General features: G+C 31.8%; 1 protein-coding gene across 1 annotated transcript; it reads right to left on the minus strand.

Annotated features, from left to right (window-relative positions):
* Positions 1-2893: 2893 nt before the first annotated feature.
* On the minus strand, positions 2894-17575 carry LOC141483229 (uncharacterized). Its single transcript, XM_074177699.1, has 2 exons — positions 17141-17575; positions 2894-7567 (listed from the first exon to the last, which is right to left on the minus strand). Exons 1-2 carry the CDS (start codon positions 17430-17432, stop codon positions 6882-6884), a joined length of 978 nt encoding a protein of 325 aa, XP_074033800.1. The 5' UTR covers positions 17433-17575; the 3' UTR covers positions 2894-6881.
* Positions 17576-17721: the final 146 nt, after the last annotated feature.

Genomic DNA, 17721 nt, shown 5'->3' on the forward strand with positions numbered 1-17721 from the left:
TCGAATATTTCATCTAATGTGGAAGAGTATGGAATACAGTAGAGAACCCCAGTTATCCAAATAATGAATGATTTGTATGCAATACTCTGCAGCACTCATAAACAACTTTTATTGTTTGTCTGTGGCTATACATGAAATATGCTGTTCCCGTTTGAAATAAGTGAAATTTTTATTTCAGTTGTCAGAAAATAAGTTTCAATTTTATCTTTAAGTAACATGGTCACAACTATGACCAAAACTGAAAATCTAAAGTTATATTCAAATTTGAACTGTGTATATAGATCAGATAAAGATACATACAAACATATACAGATATGGGTCTCGTAACAGTGACAATAAATAGATAATAATTATAAGAGTATGAAATTATGTACACAAATGTTTACATCAACATATTCCTTAATGTATGTTAGAGTTTACCCGAAATTTTCCATGATATATTCACTTTAATGACGAATTTTTCTGTAATAAAATTCAAAGATTTGTTATATCAAACTTTAAGTTTATTCTAATTTTTGTGTTTGAATGTAAAAGTAAAACATCGAAGTGATCAAAAATATAGATGTAATCTGTTCAAAAATGACGGTGACTACAGCACTATATATATATATATATATATATATATATATATATATATATATATATATATATATATATATATATATATATATATATATAGTGTAAACTGTAGGTTTTTGGCTAAAATGAATAATCTGAAAGTGTCGAGTTTGTACATTCTATGCAGTTCTTGCTCAGCAATTAAACTGGAAATATTGTGCTTTAACATGGAACGCCATGTTAAAGCACAACAAAAATACTGAGTGCGCTTATATGCGCACTCAGTATTTTTGACCATTTAATAAATTTTGTTGTAAGTTACATTCGTTTAATAATCACCCGTCAACTTTTTTTTTCCTAAAGCAATCTAAAAAAAATTATTGCCATTTTTAAAAATATCCCTAGACTTTTCCGATGTGTGTATATATACGCCATAGGCGTACTGTATTCAAATTATTTACTCTCAAAGAATTGAATAAATGAATTTATACGACGAAAATGCAATATTTATTCTTGAAAAATATCATTCATAACAAACAAAATAACAAATCTACTATGACAAATGTTAAAATATGTTCAGTAGTAACCAAGACATTCTCCAACAAATAGGAAATTTGGTTGAAGGGGATTGAAAAAACATTGCTTTTTTGAAGGCGGTATATATAATTTAATATATTATATAATATATAATTTATTATATTATAATACTACATTAGAGCAAAAAGGAACTACTTTATCCACTATATCCACTAAATATATTTGATAAATAATTTATTTTCCATTAAAACGATAAAAATAAAATAAAAACAACAATAAAAATTATTTGGCGCTCCGGGGCGACTTTATTTATTCCAGTGGCGCATTTGCTTTTTCAGCTGCAGGAAAACCCGGAAAAACCTGCAGCACCAGATCATCTGATGATCTTGATATATCTTTTTTGCATGAATGTATAGAAAAATAAATTCAAAGGACTAATGTATTACTTCATTTGATTTTCGATTTTTTTTCAATTATCAGAATTGTTTAAATTTTTTCTTTTAAGTGACCTATTGTCGTCGGCCTTTAAGTCATTATATTTCATTCTAATAATTGTTCTCAGTTAGCAAAATTCACAAATAATATTTGCAATTCTTTTCGAAAGAGTTTTTACAACTCCTGGCCCTTTTCAAAATCCATTTAAATGATGATTTTCGAAAGGCTTGCTTCACTTTTTAATTTTTTCTAACCAATTATCTGTGGGTTCAATAAGACCTCCCGAAGAAAGTTGCTGGACCCAAGAAGGTAGATATATTATAATTATGATCTTCTGCTTTTATTTTATAAGTATAATCGCCCAAACCAGGTAGATAATTTTTATGCTTTTTAGCAAAGTATTCAGCAATATATTCTAAAGAGTCCTCTGTTATTTCTGGAATATTTGTATTTGAAGTTGAAGAAATATTAATAGAAATATCAGAACTACTGGATGAAAATGAGCTTCTGTAATTTGATCCTATTGTCTGCTCTAAAATCTTGTCTGCGTTAATTTCAATTTCATTTGGACCACGGCTTCTAATTTGAGAAAATCCATTTTTGAGAGTGAATTTTTCCCCTCTTTTGCAGCGACGAATCCATTCTTTTTGCAAAGTTATGGAAACCATATCCTTAGCAATAGGAAAAGAGTGAAATATTACATCAGTAACGCCACTTTTAAAGTCAACTGATCGCTTTTGCAAGTTGACACTGCACAAATACGACCAGGCATTTTAACTAAAAATTACAAGGTTATTTAATGGTTAGACTGTAACGTTTTTCATCAAATATTTTATCCAATATTAGACATCCTTTCTCTATTTTTATAAATGTATTGTATCAATGCTTATCCAACACTACGTGCCCAATATGTTACATAACCATCGTATGAAACATCCTTAACATAGTTGTAAGTCTAACCATTCATTTATTTATACCTTAATATTACTTACACTCACAATTTTGTAGCACCCCTGATGATGAAAACAGTTTATTAAATTTCCGAAAGATATATATATATATATATATATATATATATATATATATATATATATATATATATATATATATATATAAAAAGATAAATAAATTAAATAACAATCTGCTAACGGTGAATTATAAAATCTTGAAGATTTAATAAACTAACCATTATTCACTCGATATAAATGAACGTAACCTGAGAATGTTCTAGAGCAGGGGTCTCCCAACTACGGTCCGCGGGCCAAATCCGGCCCGTCAGTGTCATCAATCCGGCCCGCGACAGCCAATGATTACCTAATTGTTGTTACTATTGCTGTGATAAGTTGAAGAAGAAAACACAGAATAATAATTACTCGATTTTATTTACTTGCAAGGTAAAACTTAACGACAGAAATGATGACAAAGAAAAGTTAACTCAACTATCTAAGTTTAAGCATATTAATAACTAACAAATAATTGAAATGAATCACAATAAAACAAAAACACTAATGAGATTTATGTAATTGTGATTTTCCACCGACAATATTTTGTAGTTGTGGATCAATTTTACTTGTACCAATTATCAAAAGACATTTAAGATGCTCATCGGTTAATTGAGATCTGTAAACATTCTTTGTGTACTTCATCTTGGAAAACGTTTTCTCACACAAGCAAGTAGTACCAAAAACAGAAAACAACCCACGAGCAAATTTATGCAAATCATCAAATTGTTCCAGTGGAAGACTCTTGCAATAATTTATTTATTTATTTAACGGCGAAGCCGATTTACAAAGTGTGGGGAACTACAAAGTATTTTTGAATGCTAAAGTCTACATTACAATTTTACAAAACATTGAACGAAGTGTGAAATACAAAATGTTAATAAATCCTTATGTCTAGTGACTACATTTCTAAAAGATGAAACAATTCTGGTACTTACAAGAAAAAAGATGTAACAAATCTGGTACTTCCAAAGAAAATGGTAAGGTAAAGAAAAGCTTCGAAAACACTATAGCCTTAACAATTGATTTTTGAAGACCTGAAGTGATACATTAAACAGATCTAAGTTAGTATGATATTGATTTCCCAGCTTCAAAATACGAGGCATCGGTCTGTTCAAAGCATAATTGGTATGGAAAAAATGTATATGGAAAATGTCAGGATTTCTCGCATTTTTTTGTTTAATATGAAAAGGTATTAGTTGAAGTAGTTCTGGGCAGTTTATCTCACTATTCAATAATTTGAAGAGGAAACTCAAGTTTATAGAAATTCTCCTATCTTCCAATCGGTTAAAAAGATCTGTTTTTCCGTTAGTCAGCTGTCACCCCCATACGAACGACAACTCCCAGAAGTTGAGAAACTTGTGCGAGCTAAGGACTAACGAGGTCTTACCTTTTAACGTGTGATTCCTAACACGGTTGCAGCTTCAACCAGATAAATTCTCTCGATAAAAATATCTGGTCGAAGCAGGAATCGAATCCACGGTCTTCCGATCGTGAGTCGGGCGCACTACCACCGCGGCCAATTCCTCAACACAATGATTTTATATTTACCTTGGTTAAGAGTTGACTGTACTCATATTCATTTTGTTGAATAGCAAAGTGAAAAGCACAATTCCTTAAGAATTTCTTTTGAACATTCTCAATCAAATCAATATTTACATTATCTGTTGAAATTCACAACACCCAGCATTTTGAGACTTTTTGCCACAATTTTTGATACTTGAAAATTAATTTTGCTATTGGACTTCTAATTTTAGCGAACGTAATGATTTGACACTCATCAATGTTTACCTCCAATAAATTATTTCTACATGACACGGAAAGGTTTCGAGATCTTTTTGAACTAATTCAGCATCTTCCCGGCAAATATTTGCTCGATAAAATTTGAGATTATCAGCAATCATAAAAAATTCTGAATATTTGATATTAAACTCTATGACTGATAAAAACAAGTTGAACAGCATTGGGCCCATATGGGATCCCTGCGGTATCCCTGATGGAACCTGAATGAGCGTAGATGTTGTATCTCCAAATTTAACAGACAAAGTTCTACCCGTTGAAAAGCTATTGATGACATAAAGAATTTTAATATATTGTTTCATTTCCGGGGTCTTTTTTAGGTATCTTGTTTGGATATAATTCAACAAGAATCCAAACACCAAGAAACCCCTCTTGAGATTTTTCTCAACCTCTCAGGTGGATTCAGGCACAAACACAACAATTACTTACCCAAATTTGACTTTTCTTGTAGATTTTCCTGTGAATAAATTTGGAAAATGACACAATTGATATTAGAAAATGTAGAACAGTTTTAATTATCAGAGTAAAAATATGTTGAATTCAAAAATTATATATATATATATATATATATATATATATATATATATATATATATATGATGTCTACTTGAAAAAAACAGACATTACCAGAAGATGGCAAATGAGACTTTGCCGAAACGTTGTGAAAATAATCCTTATGGGGAGAAAATACACAGAATACGGAGCGAAACCCGAGAAAACAGCTCATCATACTTTATCCGTGAGAATCTTCGAGTTAACATATATATATATATATATATATATATATATATATATATATATATATAGAGTGTTGTGTCCACGAATTATTTCATTTTTGATTTGTATCATACACACTCGATAAAATCTCTATCTGTATTTATATCCTGGACCTGGATGTCACGCAGGTAGCTATAGCTGCCTACGTGAAAACACCGTGGTAATTGTCAGTTTATGAATTGCAGGTCACTGTAATTCGGCAGAGTCCAATTTCTGGTTTTGATTTCAAGTACTTTTTATTCAGTTCGTAGGTCTTTTCATTAATATATGCATATATTGTTTATAAATGGTTTAAGTAAATGCCTTACTTTCCTCCAACGCTGGTGTGTGTGTGGTGTGATATTTCTGTGAAGCTGGAACTCATGGATTTCTTACTCGACTTGGCTGAACAGGTAGGTTTTTTCACTGTATTTATTATTACTAATCAGTATTCACTACTATTTTGTTCAATTCTTAATTCATATACTATATAATTCAAAATTTACGGAGAGAAAAATTTAGCGTGGCGTCTCTTTCGTTGCCTCAAGAAGAATCTCGTTGTTGATAAATAAATTGAAAATCTATCTCGTTCCCCTAGTTACCATCTATCAATTTCCACATATACAAATTTTCAAATTCTTTTTCAGGAAAATTTTCTATTCTACTAATTTAACATTGGCTCTTAAATTTAGATACATTTTCATTTTATAGTTTCGTACAACAATAGTTAACCTCACTGTTATGTAAATATAAATAGTTTTCAAAAGCATCACTTCATGTCAGTTTCTAAGGAAGTGATTCACAATAATAAATTTTGAATTTTACATCATTCCTAAATAATAACAATTAGTTTATCATACCTTTTTCATTTTTTCATCACAGATGTTAATTTAATTTTATCTGACATTTCTTTCTAACCTAGATCGGTTATCAGTTTTCTGTATTTCGATGCGTTTCAATGTAAGAATGTTAATATTTGAATTTCCCACTCTTATTCGCTTGTTTCCTGTCCCATACACTATTGTATATCGAGTCTCTATATATATATATATATATATATATATATATATATATATATATATATATATATATATATATATATATATATAAAATTTGAAAAAAAATTTACTTTACGTGCTTTTTATTAACACAGAGTCTTTTACACAACCATTGTGGACATAGTTGATTTTAGGTAATTAATTTTGAAAAACTTTCACAACTTATATTGCTAATGGCAGAGGTTAAAAGAATTCTCAACATTATGACTATGTTGGATTTGGACTGAAAAATGTATTATAATAAGCTCAGGGAGCCAGACTTAATGCGTTCCTTTTTGAGATCTGGGTCTGTTCCTACGACGGTTCGTAGATGTACAGGCTTAAGTCGAAACTTTTCTGTATTTAGGTTGAGATCTGCCTTGCCCACCATCACTGCAGACATTGGAGGGGCATATTTTTGCAACTGTTACAGTCGATCACGAATTTCAGCAATCATTCTGTCTACTGAAGTGAACATTGTTCGCCTCAGTTCATTCTCATATGATTTCTCTTGATTCGTCTTAGAAATTCGAAAGAAATTCCAAGTTGTTAGCATAACATTTTAGAATATTGGAGAGCTACCCTTTCGGTTGGCACATACTTAACATTTCGCGCGCAATTTCAATTATCCAAGAATTTTTTTACATTTTCCAAATCAATAAATTGGCGCTTTATGCCGCCCCGTTCCGTATGTCACCTAGGATGTGGCCCCCACTGCCCTCCTCAAGCTACGCCACTGGTTTATCGATTGAAAAGCATTATGAATGAGTTTTTTCATGAGCTTTCAAATTATTGCTTCGAATAAATGACTTGAAGCAGATTTTACACCGAAATGGCTTTTCAGTAGTATGTATCCTTTCATGTGTTTTCAAACTACTACTTTGAGTAAATGACTTCAAGCAGATTTTACACTGATATGGTTTCATTCCGGTATGTATCTTTTCATGAATTTTCAAATAACTATTGAGAGTAAATGACTTTTGGCAGATTTTACATCGAAATGGTTTTTCCTCACTATGAGTTTTTTCATGCATCTTCAAATACTTACCCAAAACAAATGACTTTGGGCAAATATTACATTGAAATGATTTTATCCCAGTATGAATTCTTTCATGTGCATTCAAATGACTTTTATCAATAAACATTTTCAAGCAGATTTCGCACTGAAATGGTTTTTCACCAGTATGAATTCTTTCGTGGACTTTTAAATTACTTCTTTTACTGAATGACTTTAGACATATTTGACATTGAAATGATTTCTCCCCTGCACGAGTATGTTCATTGGGCTTCTCTGTTGTATGTACCATCTCAAGTTTCACAATATGGTCATTTGCAGTGCCAAACTCCTTTTGACATAACGCCGATGACTTCTTTTCATTGAAGCTCTCTTCTTCCTTCTTGATGACTGTTTCATCTTCTGTTTTGATAAAAACGTTCCCAGAATCTGTGAAAAAATTACTGATAAACAAACAAACAAAATTATTTGTTCGAAAAAAATTATTCATTTTTCACCTTTTTACTGCCGATTTAACCGTTTTGGGGTTCTACTATCCAAATAGTTTATAACCACTAAAAACTTTACGAAACAAACTCAATTAAAGCTGAACACTTTAGACCATTAAATATACTACCAACTCTTGAAAAAGTGTTAGAAATGTCTGTATATAACCAATTAATTCAGTACTTTGATACCAATAAATTGTTTATAGGCAACCAATCAGGTTTCGAACTAGACACTCATGTGAAACGTCTCTACAATTTTTAATAACTGAATGGAAAAATACAATTGATAGAAATCAGTACATTGTTGCGACATTTCTCGACCTCAAAAGGGCATTTGAAACAATTGATCGAAATATTCTACTTGAAAAATTGAAATATTATGGGATATCAGGGATTGTTTTCGATTGGATTCAAAGTTACTTATTCAACAGAAGACAAAAAACTAAATTTGGAAAAGAATTGTCAGATGAACTTATAATTGAGAGTGGCATAGCCCAGGGTAGTGTGTTAGGTCCATTGCTTTTTATTATTTACCTAGATGATATTAATCACACGTCTGGATCACACTGTATAAATCTTTTTGCAGATGATACATTGGTTTATTGTATACATGAAGATTTGGATCAGGCAATTGTTGAAATGAACAGGTCTTTAAATAGCATTGAAACATATTTATTTATTAATAAACTGAAACTAAATGTCAGTAAAACAAAAAGTATGTTTTTGACATCATCTTATAAATATGATCAAATTGTTTGGGCAAATGCTGTTATAAAAATTAATAATGTTAGCATTGAAATTGTGACTGAAATAAAATATTTGGGTTTTATAATTGATACAAATTTAAAACTAAATAGTCATGCTGATTTTATTTGTAAAAAAATATCTAAAAAACTCTTATTTCTCTCTCGTATATGTAAAAAAGTGTCTATGTATGCTAGGTTGACTCTGTTTAAAAGCCTAATACAACCTCATTTTGATTATTGTACAACATTACTTTTTCTACTTGGTAAAAATAAAATGGCGCAATTGCAAAAGCTTCAAAATTGGGGCATGCGATTAATATTGGGATGTAGCTGTTACTCAGCAATTAAATCGATGTTACAGTGTCTAAACTGGTTTTCAGTTGAAGAACGTATATTATATATGACTATGATCTTTATATTTAAGCTGCATGAAGGATTGCTACCCAATTACTTTCAAAAATTCTTATTGAGAAATAATGAAGTTCATGATTACAATACGAGAAGAAATTACAATTTTTACATTAATATAACTAACAGTAAATTTGGAATGAATAGTATATTTCATAAAGGCTTAAACGAATTTAATAAACTACCACAATTTGTAAAAGAATCTAATTCAATAAACCAATTTAAGTCATCATTAGTGACAGCTCATTAAGATATTTGTAATTTTTCATTTTTTAATGTGAACTAACCTAACAATCTATTGATATGTATGTATATTTGGTTTTCCTTGAAAGGTACTTTAAAATGTTATTATATTTACATAGTTAATGTCGTGAGATATTTATGAATTTGTAATTTTTCTTTTTTTGTATATTAGGCTTGCCTACTTAATGAATAAATAATAATAATAAATGTATACAAAGAGGTTAGTATAAAACATAGGTCACTTGTTAAAGTGTTATTTTGGTAGAATAAATAACTCTACAAACAAAAACAAAGCTACATGGCAAGTTACATAATGGTAAATCAATGCACAATATACCTAATTTTACAATTTGAAGTACCTACATTCTATATACCTGTGTTTTACCTAAGCGTGTAATTAATTGAATTACCTAAGCTTATGTCCCAGTTTCCACATTTGAAAAAATATTTGTTACAAGGGAGTTATTCAACTCTGATTTCTAACAGAATCTTCCTGGCAGAATCTTCCAGGAATGGCTCACTCCAAGGCGTTTATTCATCCTTCGAGGCTTGATACCAAACAGTTGTTGGACTATAATAGTCAGTATGAACTACGGCCTTCATGTGCCAATTTAAAAACCGGAGAGTAAATTAAATCGATTTGGTCATTTAACAGGTTGCACCCGCAATGTTTATGCTTGTGAATTTCCAAGGATTCTAAATAATTGAGTTTGCAACCCCTCCTTGCATAGTGCAGAATTTCCGTATCGATTAGATTCGGAAACTTGTAGTTGCACGTCAAGGAATGGTTTGAAAACGTCGAATAATTTTTTTCCTAGCCTGAAGGACCTTTCATGTTCAGCATACTGTTTTTGGAAATTTCGGCCGCATTGTCCCACATAAACACTATTACACTCCGGACACTTAAGCTTATAAACTCCAGATTTTTCCAACTTGTCGAACTTATCTTTGGCAAAATAACAAAGCTGCATATAGACTTAGTAAAAATGTATATAATAAAATGTTAACGTACTCACGTAAAACTTTTAATGAAAGTAAAATTAAAAATTCTGAAAATGTCAGTAAAACTATTTGGAACATTATAAAAACTGAAACAGGGAAAAGAAGTACACAAAGGGTGTATCCAAAAAACATAAGTTTAAATAATTTGAACTTGTCATTTATCACTCATGCTGAAAATCTAGTAAACAGTTCACCAAACAGTTCAAAGGATATAGAAGAATATTTAGGCAAAACGAATAATACTGGATATTCAATGTTTTTTAGAGCAATTGATAGATATGATGTTCTAGCCGTGATACGACATTGAAAAACAAGAAGACTGAAGATATATATGGAATAAGTGTCTATGTTGTTAAACAGTGTGGTCATTTATTGTTGGACGTTCTTGAAAATATCATTAATACCTCTCTAAATGAAGGATGTTTTCCCTCAATGCTTAAGTTGGCAAGAATCTCCCCAATCTATAAAAAAGGATCCCCAAAACTAACTCAAAACTTCAGGCAAATATCAATCTTGCCTTGCTTTTCAAAAATATTTGAAAGTATTCTTTATAATCAACTAGTTGATTACTTCGAAAAGAACAAAATCCTGAGTCCTCAGCAGTATGGTTTTAGGAAAAATATGTCCACTTTGGATGCTATCAAGTCATTAACTCGTGCTATAAAAGCTAGTTTTGAAAGAAACGAAAAATTTTTGGGAATCTTCACAGACCTAAGTGCAGCTTTTGATTGTGTTGATCATGACATACTACTGAGGAAAATGGAGTACTACGGAATAAGAGGAGTGGCACTGAAACTAATCAAATCCTACTTGTCCAATCGATTTCAAGTAGTTTGTATTGAAAATCAGATAAGCACTCCTCAGATAAGTAGGGGAATTCCTCAGGGATCAATATTGGGCCCCCTTCTCTTTATTATTTATATAAACGATTTGCCAAATGTGTTCTCCTCAAATATCGAGACAATTATGTATGCTGATGACACCACATTTGGCATCAGTATCAATAAAGGGGAGTGTCCGGCTACAATACTTGGGGAAGTTATGAAACAAGCAAAAACCTGGTTCTTGACAAACAAGCTCATACTCAATGAAAAAAAAACCAAAAGTCTCATTTTCGAATCCAGGCTATTCTACAATGTAGAAAACGACCTAGACATGCTGCACACTAAATTTCTGGGTGTAGATATAGATGTCAGGCTATTATGAAACATACATATATATATATATATATATATATATATATATATATATATATATATATATATATATATATATATATATACAATTATAGTGCAGTATTTGCTATAAGAAAAGTTAAACAACTTATTAACCAATCCGCTGCAATAACTACTTATTATGCACTGTTCGAATCCATTATTAGATATGGCTTGTCTGTCTGGAGCTCGGCAGCTCAGTTTCATTTAAATGCTATATTCGTCATTCAGAAGAGGGCTGTAAGATGTATCATAGGAGCTAATTTTGAAGACTCCTGCAAACCAATCTTTAAAACGTTGAAAATAATGACACTTTACTCTCTGATAATTTTTGTAAAGTTACTATATGTCAAACAAAACATTAATAGTTACTCTGTTGTGTCCGATATACACGGTCACAATACTAGAAATAAAGATAATTTGATTTTACCTCAAACCCGGTTACAAAGAATGGACGATACTATTGATATTAAAATGTACAATGCCCTACCTCTCACAGTACGTTCTCTGAACTATAGTAAATTTAAAAAACATTTGAAGACATTACTTACGGAAAATCCCCTATATGGTATTAATGACTTTTTCCATTCACTCCCGGGACCATAGAGCAAAGATGCCTTTCACGATTGTATGTATGTACTGTATTATTATTTTTATTCCACTGTATCTTCTGAAGATTTTATATTTTACTTTTGGCATATGTTAATTTGATGGTATTTTGTGACACGTTCTAAAGCTGTAGCTTTGTTATGAACCAAATAAAAAATTTGAATTTGAAATTGAAAAGAAAATGAGATAACCTGGCATGTGGTCTGAATGCTACTTCCACATTGTTTTTTCTGAAGAAACCTGCGATAATTTCTGTTCTTTTTCCAAAATATGTTAGCGTTACCCATTTCTTGATTTCTGGTTGTTTGACCTGAGGATATATTAATCTGCAAGTGAATTTCCGGCTTTGTTTCCTGACTAACTTCTGGATAGTATCTGCGTTGAAACCGTTATTATGACCTATCTGTGTAATTGTATCAATTTCCCTAGCTAGATTGTCTGCAGACAAAGGCAGTGCGAATGCTCTGTGCAACATTGAGTTGTAGGCTGCTAATTTATGACTGTCTGGATGGAAAGAATCGCTTGGGATGGTGATGTCTGTATAACTAGGTTTTCTGAAAACATTGAACTCGAATTTATTCTGATTGTGTGTAATGGCCAGGTCTAAGAAATTTATTTGTTTCTCTATCTCTGTTTCGAGTGTGAACTGAATGTTGCTATTGAGATTGTTCATGAATGTCATAAATTGGTTCAGCTGTCGTGTAGTACCTCTGAAACAGACAAGAATATCGTCTACATATCTGTACCAAAAATGAATATGTTTTTTACCCAGGTCGGAGTTTACTATCTTGGTCTCCAAGTTGTTCATAAATATGTCTGCTAAAAGTGGACATTGGTAAACCTGAATCCTGTTTATAGAATTAGTTGTTGAACTCTAGGTAACTCTGATTCAGGCACATATCGAAAGCTGTTGAAACCTCAAAGGAAGTGATATGGTCTACTTTGGCTTGATCTAATATGTCTAAAATGAGGGGCTTACACTCAATGTACAGTATGTTGGAGAACATACTCTCTACATTGAATGAAACTAAAATTGAATTATGTGGCGTGGTTTAGTTCCTTATATTTTCTACTAAAGTCAGCGAATTTTCAATGCTGTGAGGTGGGACGAAATTGGTAATATTTTTGAACAACTTGTTAAGACGTATTCCTAGTTCTCTTACTGGACTATTTATATACGAAACTACCGGTCTTATGGGGTTATCCTCTTCATGTGTTTTTATCAGGCCATACAGTTTAGGGCAAGAGGGGTCCATGTTGGTGATTCTCCGTTTCTCTGATTCCGTGAAAATGATTTTAGTATCTAAGAGGAAAGTTTTCAGTTCATTTTGACTATTTTTCGTCGGGTCTTTCTCGATGACAGTAAGGTTTTCATCTCGAATGACTGACTCAATTTTCTGAACATAAGCTTCTCGTTCAAGGATAACTACGGCATTCGATTTATCAGCTTTCGTGAAAAGAAGATCATTATTTCTTATTTTTTGTTGTATAGTTTTTATTATGCCGGTTTCTCTACTGTTTGATAAAGAGAATGGATGGTTCTGAATAACTTCATTTATCTTGTATGCCCCTATATCTCTATTATCTGTCTGTTTCAATGCAACAGCTGTATCTGTTATCATCGTATCCAAACTATTTTTATTAATTATTGCTGGTGTATATTTCCTTTTTGTTAAATTCTACTTTGGTCAAGTTGACGATTCTTTCACTGAACTGGATATCTGGTTCGACTGATACACTGTGTATGATATGTTGTTGATTCTGTGTTAGTGCTCTAAGTTTCTTGAGTTGAGTTTGATACTTACGGTATATGAAATCACTAATTGCAGACCTAACTTGGTCATCAAAAATGTCAAATTCTATCTGGTGAAGTTTATGAGTAATTTCCGAGTGTAATACCTTCAAATAATGTTGCAGGATATTCCTTTTTGAGAACAGCGTCCTGCACTCTTCTTTTAGCCAGATTACTCGTGCCTTCATTGTCGCCTTCTCCGCTGCTGGTGTTTTTGTCTTGGTCCTGATGTTAATGTACTTCGGGGTAATTTTTCTTCTCAGGCATTCTTGGTTGAACCATAAATTCTGCGATGCTTGATGGTACTTAATTTTTAGTTTAAAGTAGTAAGCTCAAGTGTCAAGACAAGACAATTTATTTTCCACTGAATGTTACAATACAAGTACCATACATTATGGGAATCGTCACTAATAAGTAGGTTATAATAATATTACAATTTCACTTTTTGGTCATAAAATGAAATAAATTAATATAAATAAATAGGTACATGTACACACTTTAAAAATTAATAAATGAAATATAAGTTTATTAATACTAATTAGAATTATTTATTAAAAATTTGAATCAAAAGACTACTGTTTCATGTGGTCAGAGTCAAAATTTTCATTCAAAAACTCCTGAACTGAATAATAGCATTTCTGTACTAAAAACTTTTTTAGATAATTTTTAAATAAACTTGTGCTAAGTTCTCTAAATTTCTTAATTTCACATATTTTATTGTGGCATTTGATTCCTATATAATTGGGATTCTCCTGTCCGATTGATAATCTAGAGAAACATAAATTGATGGTGTCCTTCTGCCGCGTATTATGATTGTAAACATCCTTTCTTGTTTTGATAGAGTTATGTTTATTTATGATGTGAACAATTATTGAGTAAATGTACCAGCTTGGTAATGACATAATACCCAGCTCAACAAAGTGGTTTTTACAAGATGTTTTACTAGATAAATTCAGCATGCACCTTATAATTTCTTTTGAGTGATAAATAATTGACCACTATTATAGGCTTTTCCCCAGAAAATCAGACCATATGACAGGCATGACTGAATAAGGCCAAAATGTAGTAGTTTCAGTACTTCCATTGACACTGTGTTACGCAAGTTTCTAATAATGAAGCAATATGAGCTCAGTTTTGAGGATGTATGTTCAACATGATCGTTCCATGTGAGTTTTTGATCCAAGTGGACCCCTAAAAATTTTGTACAGGTCGAGTTTTCTAATGATGTTTCTTCAGTTTTAAGTAGTATGCTCTGGTTCACAGTGGCATTTTTTGTATTAAAGTAAACAGCTATTGACTTGTCTATATTCAGAGATATGTTATTATTACCACACCTTTGGGTTATGTTTTTGATATATTCGTCAGCTTTGTCCTGTATTTCCCCCCTTGAGTGCCCAGAGATGATTAAATTAGTGTCATCTGCGTAAATAATTGGATAGCTTGTTTTATTTACCTCCATGGGTAGATCAGTTATAAATATATTGAATAAGGTTGGTGACAAACATGATCCTTGAGGAGTGCCTATTCTAGTTTCAATCGGCTCGGATCGGACACCGTTGATTTCTACTTGACAGATATGAATGTATCCATTCCAAACACAGGCCTCTAACACCAATATGATACAGTTTAGCTTTCAACAAATTGTGATCAACGGTATCGAACGCCCGGCTCATATCAAAGAACAGTCCCATTATGTTTTCTTTTTTGTTCAACGCGTCATGGATGTGAGATATAGCTTCTTCTAATGCTGTCGTGGTAGATTTTTTCGCTCTAAACCCATGCTGTGAACTATCTAAAATGTTAAACCTTTCAAGATAATTGCAGAGTCTTACGTTATAAGAGTATTCATATATTTTGCCAATGTGACACTGAACCGCCACTGCCCTATAATTTTTGGCCTCCTTTCTACACCCCTTTTGCTTGTAGAGTGGAACAACTCTTGAGAACTTCAATTGTTCAGGGTATTTACCTTCATAAAAGCTTCTATTTATTAAAATACTAAGTGGATGTGATAAAATGTCACCAACAGCCTTCATGACATTTCCTGGTACATTATCTATACCCGGTGTTTTTTTGGTGCAAACTTTTAATATAGTCTTATGTATTTCTTCAGGATCGGTAGGGTATAAATAAAATGAGTGGAGCCGGGATTTAATTTTTAGGGTATGGTTTAAATTTTCTGAACCTTTGTTTTTGTTTTGTTCTATGAAATATGTGTTAAAGAAGTTAGTTATATCCCTATCATTTCTTAAGACTGCACCCTCAGTGTTTATCATTTCAGTTATTTTATCCTTGTTTTCCTTATTTGTGTTTTCTTTTATTATATTCCAGCATTCCCGATTCATGTTGTTGGAGTTTAGTATTCTATCGTCATTAAAGGTTCTTTTTGCTATATTAACTTGATTTTCATAATATTTCTTTAAACATTTATATCTTAATGTATAACTATCATTATCAAGTCTTTTTGTCGTTTCTGCTGTTTCCCTAACCAGTTCTGAGAGTTCTTTAATTTTTGGGGTGAACCAATGGTTTTTGGAGTGTTATAGTGTATATGTGGGACAATGCGGACGAAATTTCCAAAAACGGTATGCTGAACATGAAAGGTCCTTCAGGCTAGGAAAAAAAAATTATTTGACGTGCAACCACAAATTTCCGAATCTAATCGATACGGAAATTCTGCACTATGCAAGGAAGGGTTGCAAACTCAATTATTTAGAATCCTTGGAAATTCACAAGCATAAACATTGCGGGTGCAACCTGTTAAATGATCAAATTGATTTAGTTTACTCACCGGTTTTCAAATTGGCATATCCGTATTGTGAATTCAGGTACTCAATCAAGCCAAGTACCTCTATTATTAACTATAGGGGTGGTATATAAGTTCCAATGTAATGAACCATTGTTAGTTTAATGTATTAGTTTGAAAATGTCCTTATAGGACGAAACTGCAGTAAACTTTTCATTTCTCTTTTCATCAGAATATTTTACTATTTTTCAATATACAATAACAAAGAAATTACGAGGTCTGTTAAAAAAAATAAGGGGAATGTTCATATATTCCGTATATTCGATTAGCAATTTTTTTCATGTTGGTACATGTTTAGTTTGTTGGTGAGAGGCATAAAAGTTTGAAGTGTTTTGGGTGTCCGGCGATTTTCTGATATCAAAAAAAATTATCAAAGAATTTGCATCAAATGTGTGATGTACTCCAAGTGTTACAATTTTTTCACAAAAGGCCGAGAAGATTGAGTATCGTAGCAACAAAAATTTAGCCAATACAATTTAAACCATCTGCTCATTGGAATTTTTTTCAAAGACAAAACACAAGCACTACAGGAAATCGTTAAGGCGCTCTAAAAGCGGTGCCTTTGAGAAATTATCGATTCACGTTGGATTTGAATCGCTGGAGATTAAATTACTGAATGCAAAAAAAAACTTCATCAGACTACAGTACCTATGGTGAAGGAAATGTGGGTTTTGAAACACGAGTCATATCTTACCCTGTATATCATGGAACTTATTTTGAGGGCCTTCACATATTTCTTCTATACATTTTTCTGATTTAGGTTCATGGTAAACATCAATGACATTTTCACTTTTAATCTGCTCTACATCATATTTTTCTTCGAAGTTATGTGTAACCATTTCGCTACCAAACATATCATAACTCTCAGATTCACTGACCATTTCAGTTTCACTTGTTTCACATTTCATGAAAATTGTTTCAAAAGGCACTTCATCTCCAACAGATTCAAGCTCGCTCTTAATTATTCTTTCACAATCGACAGCCATTATTTTTGAATATAAATTACATAGGATTTGTTCTCAACGACGCGACAAATTATTTTCTTTTCTTCTTCGTTTTTTGGGTCTTTGCTATTTGCTTCCCTTCGGCGCAGTAGACCAGTCTCCTCTTATTGCATAACGGATGTTATGCAATAGGAATATTGTGAAGAGGACAATATTTAATGATTAATTTAAGGAAGAATAAAAAAATATATCACCTGGATAAAACGTGGGTAAATGCAGGCCACACTAAGTCCAACATTTGGGTTGAATCAACAACTTCTTCAAATGACTC

The sequence above is a fragment of the Leptinotarsa decemlineata genome, unplaced genomic scaffold (assembly GCF_025532065.1).
Source record: "Leptinotarsa decemlineata unplaced genomic scaffold, Ldec_3_MD MMD2_tig00003192_RagTag_RagTag, whole genome shotgun sequence".
Taxonomy (NCBI): Eukaryota; Metazoa; Arthropoda; class Insecta; order Coleoptera; family Chrysomelidae; genus Leptinotarsa; species Leptinotarsa decemlineata.